The sequence below is a fragment of the Marmota monax genome, unplaced genomic scaffold (genome assembly GCF_021218885.2).
Source record: "Marmota monax isolate L192 unplaced genomic scaffold, Marmota_monax_Labrador192_F-V1.1 WCK01_AAM20220418_F8-fsc00121, whole genome shotgun sequence".
Taxonomy (NCBI): Eukaryota; Metazoa; Chordata; class Mammalia; order Rodentia; family Sciuridae; genus Marmota; species Marmota monax.
The window spans coordinates 1,859,918-1,880,998 of NW_026693351.1; the positions used below are offsets into that span (position 1 = coordinate 1,859,918).

Here is a 21,081-nt window from a genome sequence, read left to right on the forward strand (position 1 = left end):
AATTAAAATAATCAATACCTTTGGTCACAAGCTCCTTGTTTTATTATTAACACCAAAAGCATTTTATGATAAATGCTATAAAAAGTGCTAAATCACAAAGTTCTTTTTAGCATAGATAAAGCTAAGCTTATGGGGACTACTGTTGTAAATTCTTTTCTAGGCCACAGAAAATGAATGGGATGTTTTTGCTTTGCTATGGATTGAACCCAGGGTCTTGCACATGCTAAGCCAAACATTATCACAAAGTTACACCCCTATAGTAGGGTGGGGTTTTATATAAGAGAATAGCATCATTTTGTAAAGCATTTACAAACAATCTTTACACTGAGAAATTCTGTTGGGAATTCACATGGAAAAGGATGTGTAAAAAACAATCTGAAGAGATTTTAAGTCCACTAATAGATCTTAATTTATTCATTAGTGACGTTTACTATGAAGGACAACTACTGAGGAAACTGAGGGTCAATGCGCTACTTCCTCATTCTCCAAAGCTATTATTCCATGCCACTTTTGCCATAAGCAAGGAGGATATAATGCTATGGAGCAACAAAAAACATACTTGATCAAAAAGAGTTAAATTTTTATGTAGACACTCATGGAAATATACAGCTAATAATCTGGCAACTAGCTAAATACAAACTTGGTGTTGGATAGTACTTACTGATTAGGAGTCCCAGGTGGAGATCGAGATGGAAGGCTTTGTGTTTCTAACCTGTCATCAGATATTGAATTTCTGCTTACTACTTCCCAATCCATTAATTTCCGTGCCAAAGGTTTACTTGGGGATCTGCAGAAATAATTTAAATAATACATTAAGAGTTTTATTTTTATAGTCCAAACTATAAACCAAATTCTTAAGTGTTTTAATAGATTACACTCTAGATGAGTCAGCATAAATTACAAATAAATGCAATTTATTTCTTTCTTATGTATAAACTTTCTTATAATAGCAAAGTGGATTTTTCTTTTTTACAAAAGCATTTTAGAAGGTTAACTATTCTGTCTTGTGGTGAGGAGTGATTACTTGTCAGCTATCATAGTGATATAAATATGAGAACTAAAAGTAATCTTCAAATAAAAAGATCTTGATATTGATCTGTGCAGAGATCATAAACCCTTAGAATTTTAGGAGTGTTAACAACTAAAAAACCCCCAAACTTTTTAATATGCAAATTCCAAAACTGGTCAAAATTCATTGAAAATGTATGGCATCTATTTAAACTAGCTTTTAGAAATTCAGGGTTATATGGAGGCTAATACAATTAATTAAGCTCCTTATATAAAAATATATAATAAATCATCTTCCAGGTTTTTAAAATTTCTGTAATAAATTCACACCACATAAAATGTTTGTTATTTTCCGTTACATCATAATTTTTTAAAAACATTCTATTATCCTACTACATCATGCCAGGCACAGTGGCACTTAGCTATAATCTCAGTGACATGGGAGGCTGAGGCAGGATGATTGCAAGTTCAAAACTAATCTAAGCAATTTAGCAAGGCACTAAGCAACTCGGCAAGACCTGTCTTTAAAAAAAAAAAAAAATCCCCATTACAAAAGTAAAAAAGGAGATCATAAAAATGTAGGTAGAATTTTTGTGTGAAATAAAAAAAAAAACCAAAGCTATTTTTAGTTATAATTCATAGGATTTCTTTTTCTAACTTATTAGGACTTTTCCCCTTAAAGTTTGCCACCCCCCCAACCTGTCATGTACTGTATGCACACTTTTGTATAAATAAAAAAGATTATTAAGCAAGGCATAAGGCAAATTAATATTAAGTCACACAATTACAACTGAAACAGTGTCACGTATATAGTAGAAAGCATTAAAATAATTATAAGGAGAACTGAATACTAGTTCTGGCCTTCCCCTAACAAATCAGTTAAGTTTCTATATCTATTGGTATAATATGATCCTTATGCCCTTCACATTACCTCCGAATTTAATGATTTGTGATAATTAAATTTTCAGAGCAATGTTTTAGTTTTACTAACATGAGTTAACTTAATTTACTTATGAATCCAAACCACAAAAATGCCCTAGCATTTTAGGAATTCATAGTCAAAAACTTTTTAGTTTGGTATAATAATATCTCCTTAATTTAAAAAATAATGGGCATTAAAAAAAAAGAGATATAATGTTGGTTAAACAAAAAGACATAGCTTCATTTTCCATAAGTAAATTCAAAATAATTTAAATATGAATATTTCCCACTATCATGAGTTTAAGTTACAGGATACCATTTAGTTCAACTCCTTCACACTGCAATGCAAATGTTCATATCAATCAAAACAAAATTAATATGTATTATTTCATTCATTTTTTAAAAATAAACTTACCATAACTTACCATTTATGGCTCTTCTATTAGTGCTAATCCTTAAGGTTTATAAACTATTCTTCCCTCATATCTTAAGACTACTAAATGAAAGCTGTAAGAGAGTTCACTATCTATAGTTAGGACATCAACTACTTTCATTTTCTAAGAGAAGGAAAAAAATCCTTTGAAGGAAGAAAATATCCAGTATACTCACCTACTATAAACCGTCAAAACTCTTTACTCTTCTTCATAAGACTAGGCATGTTTGGAATGCTTCGAATTCAAAGCTAAATTTCAGGTATTTTATTTTATTAACAGTTTTAACCTCAGAGACCCACCCACTCAAACCTGCTGTCTATGTTTCCTGTTGAGTGTGGAAATTTCAGAGAAAAAAATACCACACTGCAGTGTGTTTGCAATGTGGTAAATTTATTTTCTGACCATGGCACCTATTTTTCTGTTGTATGAGAATGCTGTTTTGCTTTCTTCTTAGATATTATTATATGATAACTGAGGAAGTGTGAAAGCAATTTGAAGAGTTGAAATAAGAAAAAAATGCTATAAAATTTATAATAAAAAATTTAAGAAGAAATTTTTTCTATCTATTTATACTGTCAACTAAAATTTCAAAACAGGTGAGAAATTCTGGAATTCTTTAATATTTTGCCAAAATAATTTAAAAGTTGCTGAAATTACTACAGAAATTTGATGTATATGTATCAGGTCATCACAACAATATTATATTAGGAAAACAATCCCAGAAAGTCTAGTCTTTTAAACATGAAAGGATAAATAAAATAGCCCAGTACCACTAAAACCTCTTCCCAGTTGATGACTTCTTACTTCAAGGAGAATTCATAAAATTCCAGCAAAACAGAAGGAACAGAATAGACATTTGAGGATTATCATGTTGGAATTCCAGCTCTACTGTTCACTGAATGCAAACTTGTTTTATAAAATAACCTATTAACTTCACATTTTAATAATGACTACACAAAATGAACAAGTAAGATGTAGGTATAGTTTCTAAAAGCTGATATGACCAAAAATATTAAAATGATATTAATAAAGAAACTTTTTGTGGTGCTGGGGAGACAGCTCAGAGAGAGTGTGCTTGCTTAGCATGTGCAAGGCCATGGGTTTGATCCCCAGCACTACCAAAAAACAAATAAACAAATAAACAATAAGTAAATAAATAAATAAAACAGAAACCATTTGCATTTGCTATTAACCTTATGGTAAAAATACACTTATAATACTGTATTCATGGACATAATATTATAGCTATCTTTAAATTTTATCTTTATTTTTTTTTAGTAAATATTAAGTAAGAAAAAAGCTTACTGTTAGGAAAGGAAAGAAAAAGGCTTAAGGATATTGTTCTGGTGCAGTTGTAACAGGAAAAATATTTTCATTTTAATAAGTACTTAAATGAGTATTACAAAATAAATTATAATACTCAGAGCTAGAAAAAATTCATTCTAAGTTAGAATAATAAAGTTGATAAGGAAATTATTTCTTCCCTAAGAGCAATTGCAAAGAAAACAATTTTATATTAACACTTACTGTGCATTTTAGCTTTGTACAGGTCTTTATTACTAACTGGAAATAATGGTGTCTAGCACTGTAAAAAGGAGGATTTTGAGTAATTTCAGGAATCATGTAAATTAGGATAACCATCTCTGTGTTTTGACTTTTTCCTCCCTTCCAAAATAACAGCCACTAAAATTTATATTAAATAAAAAGATAACTTCCCCTCATAAATCTAAAACTAAGATATAAGAATAAACTGAATTCAAAACTTTTCTGAACAAATGCTAAAATGAATTATACTATTAAAATTCAAGAAAACTTATCACAGCAAAATGCTATATCCCTAACCTGCTGAATCCTTCCCACCAAGCCATTTTCATAGACTGTTTCCCTGTTAGATTATTCATAGACAAATCAGAAAGAAGGTAACCCCAGAAGAAAGGAAAAAAGGTACGTAAATTTTACTCAAACACAAAATACATCTTTCTACAATTTTTTGCTTTAAATATAAGTAGCTCATAGTTATTATTTATTTTTATAAGCTCTTAATACATATTACTGTGACAGTAACAAATAGTCTTAGCAACAACTCTTACTGTGAAGGCAGGGACATGGCAGGGGCAAAGGAAAGAACTCAAAAGTTAGATTTACATTTAACTATAAAAGTATTTAACTGTTTATAAAGACTTACTGCTATTATAAATGATTAGATTTTTTTCAGTATCAAAGAAAATGTGCGTGATATGTTAAGTGATCAAAGCAAGCAACAGAAAGCATGAAACAATTTTGAAACAAATATATACATACATAAATCTATAAATGCACAGAAAAATCTTGAATAAACCCTGGAAAAAATTTAAAATGGTTGTTTTGGGATGACAATTTTTCTTTAGGATATTTGACAATGTTGGAATTTTAAATTTAAATATGTATCCTATCTCTCATTTTCATTAATTAAAAAAAAAGGATTAATTTTCATTTGGGGAAGGAAGGAAAACAAATCAATTGTGTGAATAAAGAAAAGGACTTGTGACTATTCTGAAATCATTTAGAAAAAATTTTTAATAACTTTAATTCTTCAAAAAAAATTCAGACACTGAAACAGAATTGGCTTACCTTGCAAATACCCTGTCTTTATTTGCCTTTTCTTTGCCATACTGAACTGACTGGACTTCAGTTCTCCCACTGAAATACATAAATATGTACAATATCTTAAAGAGAACTACAAGATAAAATGACAACACACAATATGATTATATTACAATTTTGTATGAGACAAGACATTTCCAACAACAACAATAATGACAACAAAAGCAGAATAAGACTATTAGACGGAACTACATTCCAGTTCTACCTGGATGGATGAAGTTTTCCCATTAATGAACAGACATGTGTTCCACAGACATTTTATTTTCAAATACTTAGAGTATGAGCAAAATAGTTTTGTGTGAGAAGAATTCCTTCCTGGTTCTGCCCTGCAAAAACATTCTCTCTAGAGTAAGAAACAGGCTGTTGTGCCCTAGTTTAAACAAACTCTACCAGCCCTGTCCTGTCCCCACAGGTTTGGGGTTTAGCTAGTGTCTCCACTATTCCTTAAGCAAGGAGCTGAAACATGGGGGATGATCTTGGGAGAACTGCTCTTTCTTTGGGCAAGCTTTTCTTCCTTTCAACTGCTAATAATCATACAGATAATGAGGACTGTTACATATATCCTCAACTCCCTACATGTCCAGATGTGGGGCAATTTCAGATTTCCAAATATAGAAAGGAAAACTAAGGACAGAAATAACATTAGGAGTTGGGCACTAAGATATTTATCTTGAAACCAATTAGTTGATCAGTAACACTTTATGCAAGGAATCTGATTATCCTCCTTTGTACACCAGTGTGTTCACACCAACTTTGTTAATAAAGGGTTGATTCTTAGAGAATTTTAAGATTTGTGACATCTCATTACTTAAGTGTGAATATATTTCTAGTACATCAAATATAACCATTTACAAATGCAGATATCAATGCATGTAAGACTAGCCAAATAAAGGTCTCCAAAGCTACTCAAGCAATTTTAAGACCATTTTCCATGGATAAGTATCAATAAGTGTGATCTGAAGAGCATGCTTGTGAGGTTTTAATGGAAAAATGAGAAACAGTAACATGATATTTTAATGCTAATAAGTTGAACTTTCCTAAGAAAGTATATTTCCTCTAAGGAAGACATAATAAATTAAGGTCCCCCACTATTTGTATTTCCACATTAGAATAAGATTTAATCCCTTGGATATTCTGGAACAGAGATAACAGGGTGTGCATGGGGAGGCTGGTGGGGAAAATAATACTTCTGTCTAATGTTACCAGTCAAAATAATATTTCAACATTTTAGGTATGACAATAGTACCTGTATTGTCAACCACCACTTAACTATGAGGGAAAAAGTGTTTATTTAGTGTATAGTTATTAGGTATAAGACTGTTAAACATTTGTCATGCTGCCTTTCTTACTTCATTTATAAGACTACTAGTCACTCTAGTGATTAAAAAGTGCTTTAGATAATTTTTAAAGTTCTTAGGAACTATAAACATAAAGCTTAATCTTTAAAACTATAAATATATATGGCAAGTATATATGGTTTGTATATACACACTAACTTAATGTGGACTGAGCTGTCATAGTGATGGGGGCAGACAGATGTGAGTAGTGGGAACCCAAGGTTAAAAGAATAATTCTATAGTATGGCCCCACTGTGCTGACCCCCACGTGCTTTCTTTTCCAAGAAGTAATTTACCTGTAGCCCTGCCTGGCTTAAGTAGACAGGATATGTTGCATTCCTCTGTAAACTACTTATTATCTATACGAGAAATGTAGGCCCAAAATAACATAGATAAGAAAATCCCAAGTTACCCTGAAGAGGAATACTTCTGTGACTCTTTTCACAGACCAGATCCCAAAACTCAGGGAGATAAGGATAATTCCTTTTAACCATAAAATCTGTAAGAATGCATGGTTAAGAATCCAATTTGAACAGGTCAGTATATGCGAAGGTGACTTAGAGTTGTCATGGCAGTGGAGATTTCAAAGTCTGATGTCATCCTTCTGCCAGTCAAAAGTTAAGAGGTGGGCCTGAGTGGGACTCTCTGGAAATTTCTCTGGGATCTCCAATAAAAATGAAGTGCAGGAGAGGCTAATTATCCCTCTTTTCTCTGACAGGACCCATTTTCTGGCTTGAGAGTGTCCTCTTTCCCTTTTCCTATCCCTTCAATAAACTCATGCCTATTGCTCTGCTGACATGTTTGAAATCTTTCTGACTTGACTGCAAAAATCAGCTTTTGAAGGTTGGACAATAAGTATCAATTCTGTCCTTTTGTGCTCTGCTACAATTAGCAAGGGGTTTTGAGTGAATACACTCCATTTTGTAGATTCCTTTGCTACCTGTCTTTCTGTTACATTCCGTTTTCAGAAGGCACTGATGGAAGATCAGAAAGTAGAGAAAGGCAGAGCTGGAAACAGGAAGGTACTGGTAGCTGCTTTAAGTTGTGGGAACAGGGCACAGTGGGAAACAGCATCTTATAGATGGTTCCATCCTTGGCTAAAGCAACACTTCTCTGGATGATTCAGAATTGTGACAGTGGCTCTAACAGTGTAGTACCAAGTCCAGGCCTGGGAATTCCAGCCCAGAGTGACCCAAGCTTTTGATCCTTGGGCATTCTCCCTTCTTCCCGTTTGCCTCTTCACAGCCCTCTTATTCCCTATTGCCTTCCCAGTCTTTTTAACACCTGTATAACCATTTCCCTCGATTAAATTGCTTTTATTTGAAATATCAAAAAGGCTTTGTTCCTCTAACTAAATCCTGACAGATACATTAATTATCCAGTGAAGAGGATTCAAATGGTGCATTCTTATTCAAAAGGCTGGATTTACAATTGAATTTCATAATAAGGAAGGAACAATTTATTTACTTAAAATATTTTGTAGTTTTAGATGAACAGCATGCTTTTATTTTGCTTATTTTTATGTGGCGCTAAGGATGGAACCCAGTACCTTACACATGCTAGGCAAGCGCTCTGCCACTGAGTTATAGCCACAGAAGGAACAATTTAAACAATACCAGAGAGTTTATGTTGCATATTATCTATAACACAGTCTTTAAAGGCTTAGTATTGTTATTAGAATATAGAACACCAAAATCTGACAGTAGATTACTGATCTTTTGAACAATAAGAAAGTGCCAGGAGGGCTGGGGATGTGGCTCAAGTGGTACCGTGCTCGCCTGGCATGCGTGCGGCCTGGGTTCGATCCTCAGCACCACATGCAAAACAGAGATGTTGTGTCCACCGAAAACTAAAAAATAAATATTGAAATTCTCTCTCTCTCTCTCTCTCTTTAAAAGAAAAAAAAAATAGGCTTGTTAAAAAAAAAAAAAGAAAGAAAAGAAAAAAAAGAAAGTGCCAGGAGTTAAATATATATACATATGTCTGTATATAAATATATATGCTTATTATTTATAAGTAATTAAGTAATATAAAAAAGGTCTAAAAAGAAAAAAAACTGTTTTGTTTTTTTTTCTACCAACAAATCATCATCATTAAGCACAGGTAAAAATCATTTTGAAAAAAGTCTTGAAATAGAGACAGAATCTTAACGTGAATACAAGATATATGCCACTTGTTTAATTTTTACTTTTTTTGAGACAGGGTCTTACTACATTGTCTAGGCTAGCCTCAAATTCCTGGGATCAGGGCTGGGATTGTGGCTCAGTGGTAGAGCGCTTGCCTAGTACATGTGAGGCACTGGGTTCGATCCTTAGCATCACACACACAAAATAAACAAATATAATAAAGCTATTTAAAAATTTCTGGGATAGAGCAATACTTCTACCTCACTCTCTGAATTGGCTGAGACTACAGGCACGTATGACCATGCTTAATTATAATCCAGTTTTAACTGAAAAAGATAATGCTGATTTCCTTTGAAATAAAAGAAAGGAAAAGATGCTGTTTGTTTAAAAAAAATAAGGAAAAAAGATTGAGAAAGCTTAAGAAGTTCATGTATTAATATTTAAAGCTATACACTAAGGATTCAAATACTTCTTCTTACTTGTCTTTTTTTTTTCTTTTCTTTTCTTTTTTGTGGTACTGGGGATTGCACTCAGGGGCCAGGGGCACTCTACTATTGAGCTACATCTTCCCTTGCTTTTTAAATTTATTTTGAGATAGGCTCTAAGTTGCTCAGGCTGGCTTTGAACTTGCAATCCTGCCTTATCCTCTTGAGTTGCGGGTATTACAGGTGTGGTTCAATTTCCTTTTTTAAAAAAATAATTAATTAATTAATTTTAAAGTTAGAGTATTTATTTTACATTTTAAAATTTTACCATTTATTTCTATTCAGTAGTTATTATTTTTACAATTGTAAAGTATTAATTCTATTTGAATGATTTAATCTTCATTCTAAGAGAAGAATTTTTCTTATTTTGACTTATCTCTTGGTTGGCTTAATTTTACTATGAGTAGATGTTTTTCAAAGGCTCAGAGATTTTATATTACATGAGGTTTAACATACTGAATAATGTCATCCTGACTTTAGACTTGAATGGCAACCTGGGTGAGCTTAATATTTTTTAGTCTCTTATTTTCATTAGGACTTCAGAGACAAAGAGTGGTCCACAAGCTACATAAGCCCGAAGACAAGTTTCATTTGGCATATTCATTGTTCAAAAAATATTTAATCCAAATAGATAAACTTCTAGCAAGACAAGTTATCAATATCAATTAGACAAGCAACATTGCTAAATTCTGGACATATTAAAAAGATAATGGTAACATTATGAACCTTATGCTAACAAAGCCAGTAACTTACATGAAATGGGAAAATCTGTTTAAAGAAAAACTACCAAAGTTTGCTCAGGACTGTCTTATCTATTAAAATTTTTGGACATTTATTCAAAACGTTCTAAGAAATAAAACTGCCAGAAGGATTAATTGGTAAATTCTTTTTCTTTTCTCACTATTTAAAACTCATTGGGGTTGTGGCTCAGTGGTAGAGTGCTCGCCTAGCATGCACAGGGCACTGGGTTCGATCCTCAGCACCACATAAAAAATAAAATAAATAAATAAAACTCCTTTATTAGCAATCACAAAAGAGATCAATAATATCCAAGGCTGGTGAAGTGTCTTTCACAATTGGAATGCAATGCCTATTATTTATTTATGCCACTTTCCCCCCATATTTTTAATTGGTGCATTATAATTAAACAACAGTGGGATTTGTTCCTATATCTTCATACATGCACACAATATAACAATGTAATTTGGTTTAATTAGTAAATTCTATCAAACATTTACAAAGGAAATTAGAGCATTACCACACAAACTCTCCCAGGAAAATAGAGATATTCCAATTTCTTCAATAAGGCCAATATTACCCTGACACAGAAACCTGACAATGTCACTACAAGATAGAAAACTACATACCAATATCCTTCATGAGCACAGATGCAAAATTTCTAAACAAAATTTTAACAAGTTTATTTAGACAGCATATAAAAAAGAGAGCATTATCCCAGGAATAGAAAACTGGTTTGACACTTGAAACTCAAAAAGTAACTGATAATATTAACAAACTGAAAAGAAAACCATATGATAATCTCAATAATTACAGAGAAAGCATTTAACAAAAATCAACACACAATCCTAACAAAAACTTTCAGGAAAGAAGAAACAAGAAGTTCTTTAACATGCATGAATGATATGGGGCATCTAGAAAAAGCCTACAACCAAAATCATAGTTCACAGTGAATAGATGACATGCTTTCTACCAAGATGAAGTAGAAGGCAAGGAAGTCTGCTCTCATCACTTGTATTCAACACTATTCAACATGTAATCCAGATGGAACAATAAGGAAAGAAAAAGAAAAAGCATCAGATTAGAAGGGAAGAACTAAAACCATCTTTACCTTACAGGTAGAAAATCTGTTGGAAACTGCTGGGCTCGGTGGCACACACCTGTAATCCCAGTGGCTTGGGAGGCTGAGGCAGGAGGATCATGAGTTTAAAGCTAGCCTTAGCAACTTAGCGAGGCCCTAACCAACTCAGTGAGATCCTGTCTCTAAATAAATATTAAAAAGGGCTGGGGATGTGGCTCAGTAGTTAAGTTCCTCTGGGTTCAATTCTTGGTACAAAAAAAAAAAAAAATCTGTTGGAAACTATAAGAACGCTCCTATAATAAATGAGTTTAGCAAGGCTTCAGGAAACAAGGTCAACATTAAAAAATCAACTGCATTTCCTCTAATGGCAACGATCAATTTGAAATCAAAATTTAACAAATACCATTTATGGATAAAAATATGAAATATGTAAAGTTAAATTTGACAAAGACATGCAAGACTTGTACATGAAAAACTAAAAACATTGCTGGAGAAATAAAAGAAAACCACATATTATGCTTCATGAGTTGGAAGAGCCTATATTTTTAAGATATCAATTCTCCAAAAATGGATATACAGATTCGGCATGATTCCAATTAGAATCCCTTTTTCATAGAAATTGGTAAAAAAACTCTAAAATTCAAATGGAAATACAAAGTGGCTAGAATATCCAAAATAACTTTTAAAAGAGGAGCAAAGCTGGAGGACTAATAATAAAAAATAAGTTCAACAATAGGACGATACAAATGAGCTACTCATTTTTGACAAAAGTGAAAAGGAACAACTAGATATAAATGTTCAAAAAATGAACTCCAACCCATATTTCACATCAAATATAAGAATTATATCCAAATGTATCACCTAAATGTAAGAACTAAATGTAAGAGCAAAAACTATAAAACTCTTAGAAGGAAACAGAAATAAATCTTTGTGACCTTGGATTAGGCAAATATTTCTTAGATATGAGAACAAAAGAAAAGTCGATAAAAGAACAAACTAATAAGCTTAACTCCATCAAAATTTAAAATCTGCTCTCTTGATACTGGTAAACACTAAAAAGATAACAGCAAGCATTATCTTTGAGGACCTGGTAGAGCTAGAAGTCTATTTTTTTGGGTGGTGGGAGGAATTGAACCCAGGGTTTTATGTATGTTAGGACAAGTATCCTACAACTGGGTTACACCCTCAGTCCTAAAATAGAACTTACACTGCAGGAAAGTACACTGCATACACTGCAGGAAAGTTCACAAAGGTACAACTGCTTGGACAAAATGTTCAACAGTTCTTAAAAAGTTAAACATGCCATCTACCATATGAGCTGGCCATTATACATTTAGGTATTTACCTAAGAAAATATCCATACAAAGACTTCCATATGCATGTTCACAGTAGCTTTTTTTGTAATAGCCTGAATCTGGAAACAATCCACTTGATTCTCATCATCAAATGGATAACCAATTATTTATCTACACAATGGACTATTACTCTGCAATAAAAAGAAATGAGCTATAAATGCAGGCAAGAATATGGATGAATCTTAAAGTAATTATCCTGAGTAAAAGTGGATTGACTAAAGACTAAAAAGAATACTTAATATGTTTCACTTTACATAAAAATCCTAGAAAATTTATAAAGACAGAGAACAGATCAGCAGTTGTCTGAGGACAAAAGGTGGAAGAAAGGTTGTCACAGAGGAATATTATAGATCTTTTGTGGGTGATGGGTATGCTTATTATTGTGATTATGGTGAAGGATTCATGGAGATTCAAACATTAATTTTAAATGTAGTTTACTATGTGTGAATACCTCAATAAATCTATTTTAAAGTATTTCATTCAATTTTTAAAAATGTACAGATTCCACTTAATAGACCATAATCTCAGTTCTGTTGAATGAATAAAGTCTGTCAATTCTAGATCAATCTTCTCCCAAGGGCAATAACAGTCAAATGGCAGTTAATGTTCTCTCCACCAATCTTAAAATATTTTTTTTGTTTTTAAATATGAGTTTATTTTTTTAAAAAATATATATGTATATTTTGTGTATATGTATATTATGTGTGTGTGTATATATATGTTGTAGATGAACACAATACCTTTATATTATTTATTTATTTTTATGTTGTGGTGAGGATCAAACTCAGTGCCTCACACGTTCGAGACAAGCTGTCTGCCACTGATATCCCAGCCTCAAAATAGTTCTTAAACTTTTTTTTTTAAATTAATGTCTATGGTAGAAATTTCTTTTGGTGTCAGTGATGATCTTCTCCACAATAGTATCTTCAATTGTCTCTTCTATTTGTATTCATCACATCTAGACCTACGGTATGGTTTGGATTACTTTCTTGAATTTTTTCTTATCTGAGACCTGTTTGAATTGTAGTTGAAGTTTGGTTACTGTGTTTTATTAATTTCTTTGTCACATAAGTAAAATGGGTGTGTATGGAGAGAGAGGAGGGTGGGAGAGAGAGAGAGGGAAATGGATGGACAGATACATATTTCTGCAAGGATATGGGAAAAGAAAAGAGTTCTACCAGAAAGTAAGGTCAGTATTTGGGTGATTACCCCAGTGGTCATTTTGGAATTAGACTCATTGAAGAACACCCTTAGGTTGGTTTTATACTGATCTCACATTTCAAATAACTTAGAGCCTTTGAGATTTTTTTTCTGTAGGGAAGGTTCAATATTTTCCCTTGACTTTCACTATTGACTGCACACATTCACCCTCAGACTTCTTACCTTTAATTTTGCAAATAATTTTTCTCAATATTGCTTTTAGGAAAGTGAGAAAGGAGTTAAAACATTAAGTCACTGAAGATTCTGTTTTTTTTTTAATTAAAATTTTCCTAATTCTGTTTAATTGTTGCTACTAAACTTTTGTGCACTTTTATTACATTTTCTTGGGATGACAGGCATCTATTTTTAGTGATATACTCTGTAGTAAACTTCATGCTGTTATTTTTTACTGAGATTACAAACTGCGCATTTATACATGTCTATAATTTACAATGTAAATTTAAAAAAAATTTTTTTTTAAGTTGCAGATGGACACAATGCTATGTATGTATGTATGTATGTATGTATGTATGTATGTAGTGCTGAGGATCAAACCCTGTGTCTCATATGTGCTAGGCAAGCACTGTACCACTGAGCCACAACCCCAGTCCCTACAATGTAAATTTTGTTAGGACACTTCTAAATATTTTTCTCCTGAACATATAAGATAAAATCAGCCTATCACATAATGGTCAAGGGTTTTATTTATTGAAGATAGAAAAATCTTATTTTGTGAACAGAAACAGACAAAAATCAGTAATATTCGTCTTACTAGAAGATCATCAATAACTTTTTCTACACAAGTCTTATCTGGTTTCATTTTAAAACCAGCTTTTAAAGGCCTTTAAAAATTCCATAAATAAAACCAATCAGAGCTTCTTCAAATTTAGTTACTCCCCCAAAGACTTTCAGGAAAAAATAAAGCAGTCAAGAATAAATAAGACAAAGGGTGCAGTTGGATAGGAGAAATAACTTCTAATGTCCTACAGCACAATAGGATAATGCTGACTAACAACAATTAATGGTACATTTCAAAATAATTGATAAATGTCTGAGGTGATGAATATGCCAATTACCTTGATCTGATCATTATACATATTTTATAGGTATCAAATATTACATTATACCCCATTATGTGTCCATTAAAAATAAAAATGATTTAAGAAATAATAAATAAGACACTTGTAGGGAAAAGAAACCCCGGAGTTCTTGTTCAACAACTAAACTTGATTTTGCCTAATGATTGTTCTGAACTCTTTACAATAGATGGTTTAACAACTCAGAAATATGCTAAATTATAAATTTAAAAAAATATATAAACTCATGCAGAATCTATCTTAATTTTTACAAATAAAATAAATGTGCCTGAACAAAGAGAAGTTTTTACTTAAATAGTAAAGAGACAATGGAAATCTAACCCCTGTCTAGACTATAAATAAGTTAATGTGGTTAATTTACTTTAGATAATAAGGACCTGAAATAAAGTCAATAGAATGGGTCTCTGAAGCCTGATGAATCTCTGAAGAACACATAGAACTTTCTGATACATATGTAAGGGCTGCATTCCATAGGGACTCCAAAGGTAGGTATGAGGAGCAATAATTCTATGGTTCTATCAACTAGACAATTGCTTTCATGGGAGGAAAAACATCTAACAAAAAATTCTTAATACAACAGTAGTACTTACCAGTACCGGAATTTTGAACCTAATGTAAAATAATGTGCAAAAAAATTCTTTTGAGGTGGAAGTGGTCTGTCCAAACGGAAGAATGTGTGATGTTCTACACATGCTTTCCACAAATTCTTACAAGCTCGGTAATTCACCATATTAAATCCCAGTAGTGTTTCTCTAGATTCATGCTGTAATAAACCAAAAATGCAGAGAATATCAGAAAAAACATCAGAATCTAATGCTATATTTACTTTTGTTCCGTATACATCTACAGAGCTGTGAAGCAGTAACTCATTTATTTTTATTCTTCATAGTATTCTACTGGAAATGTACACACTACAGATACTTATCCACTTTACTGCTGATAGACACTTGATGATTCCAGTCTGAGGGGACAAGAGTAATGCTGCTATGTATACTTCTGTATGTCATCTGGTGTACACTTGAACACTTTTCTGTTGATGGATCATAGATACGAGTATGTTGAGCTTTACTACATAAAACCCCAAAATTGTGTATGCTCCATATATTCACCAACCACTGGTTTATCAGTCCTTTTCATTTTAATATTCTGGTGAGTATCCAAAGGCAGCACACTTTGGTTATAATTTGTACCTCCTTGATGACTAATGAGGTTCAATATCTTTTCACGTTACTGGCCATGTGGATACACTCTCTTGTGTGAAGTGTAGTTCAAGTTACTAGTTTATTTTTCTATTGGCTTGCATTTAAAACTAAGGACAGAGTGTGTGTGTGAGAGAGAAATACATATTCTGTTATTAATGATTTCTTTTGATGAAGAGTTATTAACTATAACAGCCTATCTTATCAATTTTTATGTTTAAGGTTAAGAAGATTTCCTTGTATGTACTATTCTACAAATCTTTCCCCATTCAAAGATCATAAAGAGAGCCAGAAGCTGTAGTACATGTCTCCAATCCTAGCAATTCAGGAGGGTCAGGCAGGAGGATCATTAAGTTCAAGGCCAGCTACTTAGTGAGACCCTGTCTCAATATTTAAGGGGGGGAGTGCTAGGGATATAGCTCACTGGAAAAGCACCCTTGGGTTCAATCCTCAATACTATATTTTTTTTAAAAAAAAAAAGGTCATGAAGCAGTTTTCCATAACTAAATCACTGTAAAATGTCTGTGTAAATAATACAGTACCATGTATAAAGTTAATATGCTTAAAACATCATTTCTTGACCACCAGAAAATTAATCTTAGTTATGATTATTAGTTGCTTTGTATGTAGTAACACATACAGTATGTATAACATGTACCATGAACATTGGGCAAAATGACAGACAGTAAATATGACATAGTAATGTCTCTCTGTGTCAGCAAGATCCAAGATGCATATATACTCCCCTTTTTTGACACTTGTCCATGTACTCGTCATATGCTACTCATTGTATTTGGAATGTAACAAAAAATTTTCCCATACAGTTTGAAAAGAATGAACACAAAAGGTTATACTGAGAGATTAGCACATTCTCTAAAGTTTGGGTATTTAAAAACAAAGAGATGTTTTAAGGAGAAAACATTAGCAAGGGTGACCTTCTGCAGAATATACCTGTATACTGCCTTTAATCAAATACTAGTTGACTTTTGTTGCTCTTGTTACTTATAGGAAAACACATTCCTAACTGATATACTATCTGAGAAGAAATACTGAATAACATGAAAATGGTTGATAAGACTTCATATTTTAGGTTCAAAAATAAGCAAATTAATCCATGGTGATACAGATGAGAAGGTTGTTTACTTTTTAGAAGGGTTAATGACTGAAAGTGGGCCTCAGTTCCATTAGCAACATTACCAGCTTCTGGGGTACTAGTAATGTTCTGTGTTATTAATCTGGAAGATGTTGAAATGGATGTGTTTATGTTTTCAAGTTGTAAATTTAAAAATCATACTTTTAGCTGGGTACATGCCTGTAATTCCAGCAACACAAGAGGTTGAAACAGGAGGATTCCAAGTATAAAGCCAGCCTTGGCAACTTAGTGAGACCCTATCTGAAAATAAAATAAAATAAAATAAAAGGGCTGGGCGGTGAGGGGGTGCTGGGATTGTGGTTCAGTGGTAGAGCGTTTGCCTAACATGTGTGAAGCACTAGATTTGATTCTCAATACATGTCTATCTATCTATCTATCTATCTATCTATCTATCTATCTATCTATCTATATTTTTTTTAAAGAAAGAGCTGGGTGGCTAGGGTTGTAGCTCAGTGGTTGAACACTTGTCTAGCACAAGAGAGGCACTAGGTTTGAGCCTCAGCACTGCATAAAAATAATAAATGAATAAAATAAAGGTATTTTGTCTATCTACAACTAAAAAAAAATTTTAAAGGGGGGGCTGGGGATGTGGCTCAGTGGTAGAGCACCTCTGGGTTCAACTGCCAACAACACACAAACACACACACCCCATGTACTTTTTTGTGCTACATTTTAACTTCAATAGAAATTTGATTAGGAAAACTCTACATTTTGTGAACATAAATGAACAGCCACAGATTAGATTGATATCCTGATAAAATGCAGTGGATTCAAATACATTAAGGTTTCGAATACATTCTACACACACACACACACTCACGTCCATCTTGAAATCTATATTAATTTGCAAAGATTTCTAAGAAATAATGTAAATAAAAAGGTTAATTTGATGAAATAGATAATCACTTACAATGAAAAATTGTTTCCAACACTGTACTTTCCATGACAACTCAACTTATACTTAACATAGAAAAAGGCCATTATCACTTCAACACAGTGAGGAAATGTGCTATGTGTTCACGAATTATAAACGAAACGCTCAGCTTTCCAAAAATGAAATGAACTTATGTATGAAATGAAATGCAGTGGATTTAATAGAAAAAAGGAGAAGGCCATAGAAAATGTTCAGCTATTGCTCTTAGGAATGGAACCTGGGGATGGGCAATGAATATCATGTGTTAGAAATCAGTTTGTGAGTAGAGGAAAGAACAGAAAGAATGTCTAGAAGAACTTTAAATCAGAACCACAGAAACACTGAAGAAACAAATACATCTGGTCATAAAAAGTGAATTCATTTACCTTAATAGAGAGTTATCAACAGTATTAATTGTACTTATAATGGTAGAAAAATTCTATCATTAATGACTGGGCATTTCATAAGAGACTTACTTCATTTATATCAATAATTATTAGACCAATACTTACCAATTCCTTTCTAAGCTGAACAAAAAACTGTTTGCACTTAAAAGAAATCTTCACAATCTTCAACCTGTACAAAAGAGAACAAACTAGAGCATTTAAAATATTGAATAAAGAGAAAAATATTAACAAATTAAGAAAGTATCTATAGAACAGCCGGGCACGGTGGCACAGGCCTGTAATCCCAGTGGTTTGGGAGGCTGAGACAGGAGGATCTCAGTTTCAAAGCCAGCCTCAGCAATAGTCAAGTGCTAAGCAACTCAGTGAGACCCTGTCTCTAAATAAAATACAAAATAGGTCTAGGAGGTGGCTCAGTGGTCAATTGCCCCTGAGTTCAACCCCTGGTATCCACCCATCCCCAAAAGAAAGTATCTATAAAATGATCTTATAAATTTATATTTTCTAATATCTAAACATCTTATCATATATTCTATACATACACACAGAATATAAAAAAATCTGAAGTTTTTGGTGCTTCATGAAAAACTAGTTAAAATCTATGGGTTCAACTACAGAAAATTTTATCAAAATATCTAATTGCAAAATATCCATTTCCCAATTTTATATGTACAGAAATACTTAAGTGTCACAAATTAAAATTTCAAAAAATAGGACTGTGAATGTGGCTCAGTGGTGGAGTGCTTGCCAACTAGCATGGAGGAAGCCCTGAGTTAGATCCCCAGCACTCAACAGTGAACGATGACAACAACAACAACAACAAAAAAGAAAAAAACCTCAAGAAGTATCAATAAAATAGGTGTAGTTTACTCCTTAAAATTACAAGCAATACTGATAAAATGTAAAATTTCAGCTTTGTGCAATGACCCTAGAACCATTTTTTTATTTGACTTTAAAAAGCTTAATTAAACTAGTACAGTGGCACTTGCTGATAATCCCAGCTACTCAGGAGACTAAGGCAGGAAATCTCAAGTTGGAGCTAGCCTGGGTAACTTAGCAAGACCCCATCACAAAATAAAATTTTAAAAAGGGGCTGAGAATGTAGCTCGCTGGTAAAGTACTTGCCTATCATTTTCAAAGCTCTAGGTTCAATCCCCAGTACCACCCCCCACTACAAGGCATAAATATTTTTTTTATTTCACCTTTCTATGTTACTTTTCTTCTCATATGAAATCCACAATGGTATGCATCCTCAAAGTTCCATTAGTGAAATCAATATGAGCAAAACTGATGTGTCTCTTTATTATAACCATATGTAATATGTTAAGACTCAAGATACTTTTTGACCTTAAGACCTGGTCATAAGGCCAAAGGCATTAAATTTATTTAGTGAAAACTTCTGTGGGATCCTGCTCCAATCTTCTAATACATTTTTTTTCATGTTGATTCTAAATTTTGATCTTCATAACTCATGGCCCTATCCATCCAAGAAGCTCTTGGCATTCCCAGATAGATTTCTCACACCTCAAATCATTTGGGGAGGCAAATGAATGAGTCAGCTTCGAGCATGACTAGTTTAGAATAGGAAAGAAAATATATGCTTAGTGGTATTTTTGTTTATTTGTTTGGTATTAAGGAATGCACCCAGGGGCACTTTACCACTGAGTTACATCCTCATCCCTTTTTATTCTTTAATTTCAGACTGGGTCTCAGTAAGGTGCTGAGGCTGGCCTCAAACTTGTGCTCCTCCTGCTCAGCCTCCCAAGTCCCTGGGATTACAGGTGTGTGCCAATGCACTTACTGGTTTATGTTTAGTTTTTAGGCTTAAAATTTTTTGTTTTTTATTTTTACATTCAGAGCTTCCCCACAACATGGGGAAATTCTTATGTCATATGACAGAGGACGTTAGTTCTAGAAAGTCAAGAAAAAAAAAAAGACTATGTAAAACAAACTGTATTTATGGAAAAAAGAAAACCAGGTACCTCATTTTAAAAATCCTAAAAGCGGTACATATATTTTAGAAGTTATAAATGAATTTCTATTAGGAGTTGTCACAAAAGCAACAAACAAAACTCTATTCATTTCTAAATGATCAGTATACAGGAAATCTAACCCAGTTTCAAATCATATTAATTTTAAAAACCCAGAAAAACATCAAACAAGGAATAAATAGAAATTCTTACACTGGTTACTCCTTGGCATAAAATTTATTTTATACAACTTGTATTTTCTTTTAAAGACATTCTATATGATTTTATTCTATACATAGGCATAATAGTTTTTTATATAATTAAACAATGAATAAAAGGACTTTGAAATACCTATTTTGTCAAATAATAGTATAGCTATAATAGTTTTCTTTTGGTTTCTATATTCTTGGTTTATCTTTTTCAATGCATTTACTTTCAACCATTCTGTCTCTTTATGCTTTTGATATATCTCTAGTAGACAGTATGTAGACTGTTTTTGTAAAAGTCCAGTTTGAATAATCCAGAAAAGATGAAAGAACTACAAACATTTGAAAAAATGTTCAGCATTACTAGACATTAGAGAAATGCAAATAAAAATTATAAATACTTTACATCCACCAGAATGACTGTCATATAAAAGACAGACAACAACCACCACAGGGGAGAATATGGTGAAGTTGAACATACATATGCTGCCCTTTGGAATGTGAAATAATGCAGCCATGATTGAAAACTCAGCAAAACCATTCCTTTGTGTATGCCCTAATGAAATGAAAGCACATGTGTCCATAAAACCTGTACGCATATATTCGTAGCAGCATCATTCCTAATGGCCAAAAGATAGAGTGATTGATGAACTGATAAACAAAATGTGGTATATGACCACAGAATGGAATATTATTCAGCAGGAACCTCAAAAACATTATGTTAAATGAAAGAACTCAGTCACTAATGACCATATAGCATATGATCTCATTTAAAGGAATATCCAACACAGGAAACTTCTATAGAGAAAAA

At 32.7% G+C, this 21,081-nt stretch overlaps 1 protein-coding gene across 9 annotated transcripts in view; it reads right to left on the reverse strand.

Moving 5' to 3' along the window:
- The window catches only part of Ptpn4 (protein tyrosine phosphatase non-receptor type 4), a 169,947-nt gene that overhangs the window by 48,421 nt on the left and 100,445 nt on the right, over positions 1–21,081 (reverse strand). For all 9 annotated transcript variants that reach the window (XM_058583265.1, XM_058583266.1, XM_058583267.1 and 6 more), the window contains 4 exons: positions 18,203–18,266; positions 15,016–15,188; positions 4,974–5,042; positions 662–787 (listed from right to left, as the gene is read on the reverse strand). In XM_058583265.1, the coding sequence (XP_058439248.1) occupies positions 662–787; positions 4,974–5,042; positions 15,016–15,188; positions 18,203–18,266 (432 nt within the window). The remainder of the gene's footprint in view (positions 1–661; positions 788–4,973; positions 5,043–15,015; positions 15,189–18,202; positions 18,267–21,081) is intronic.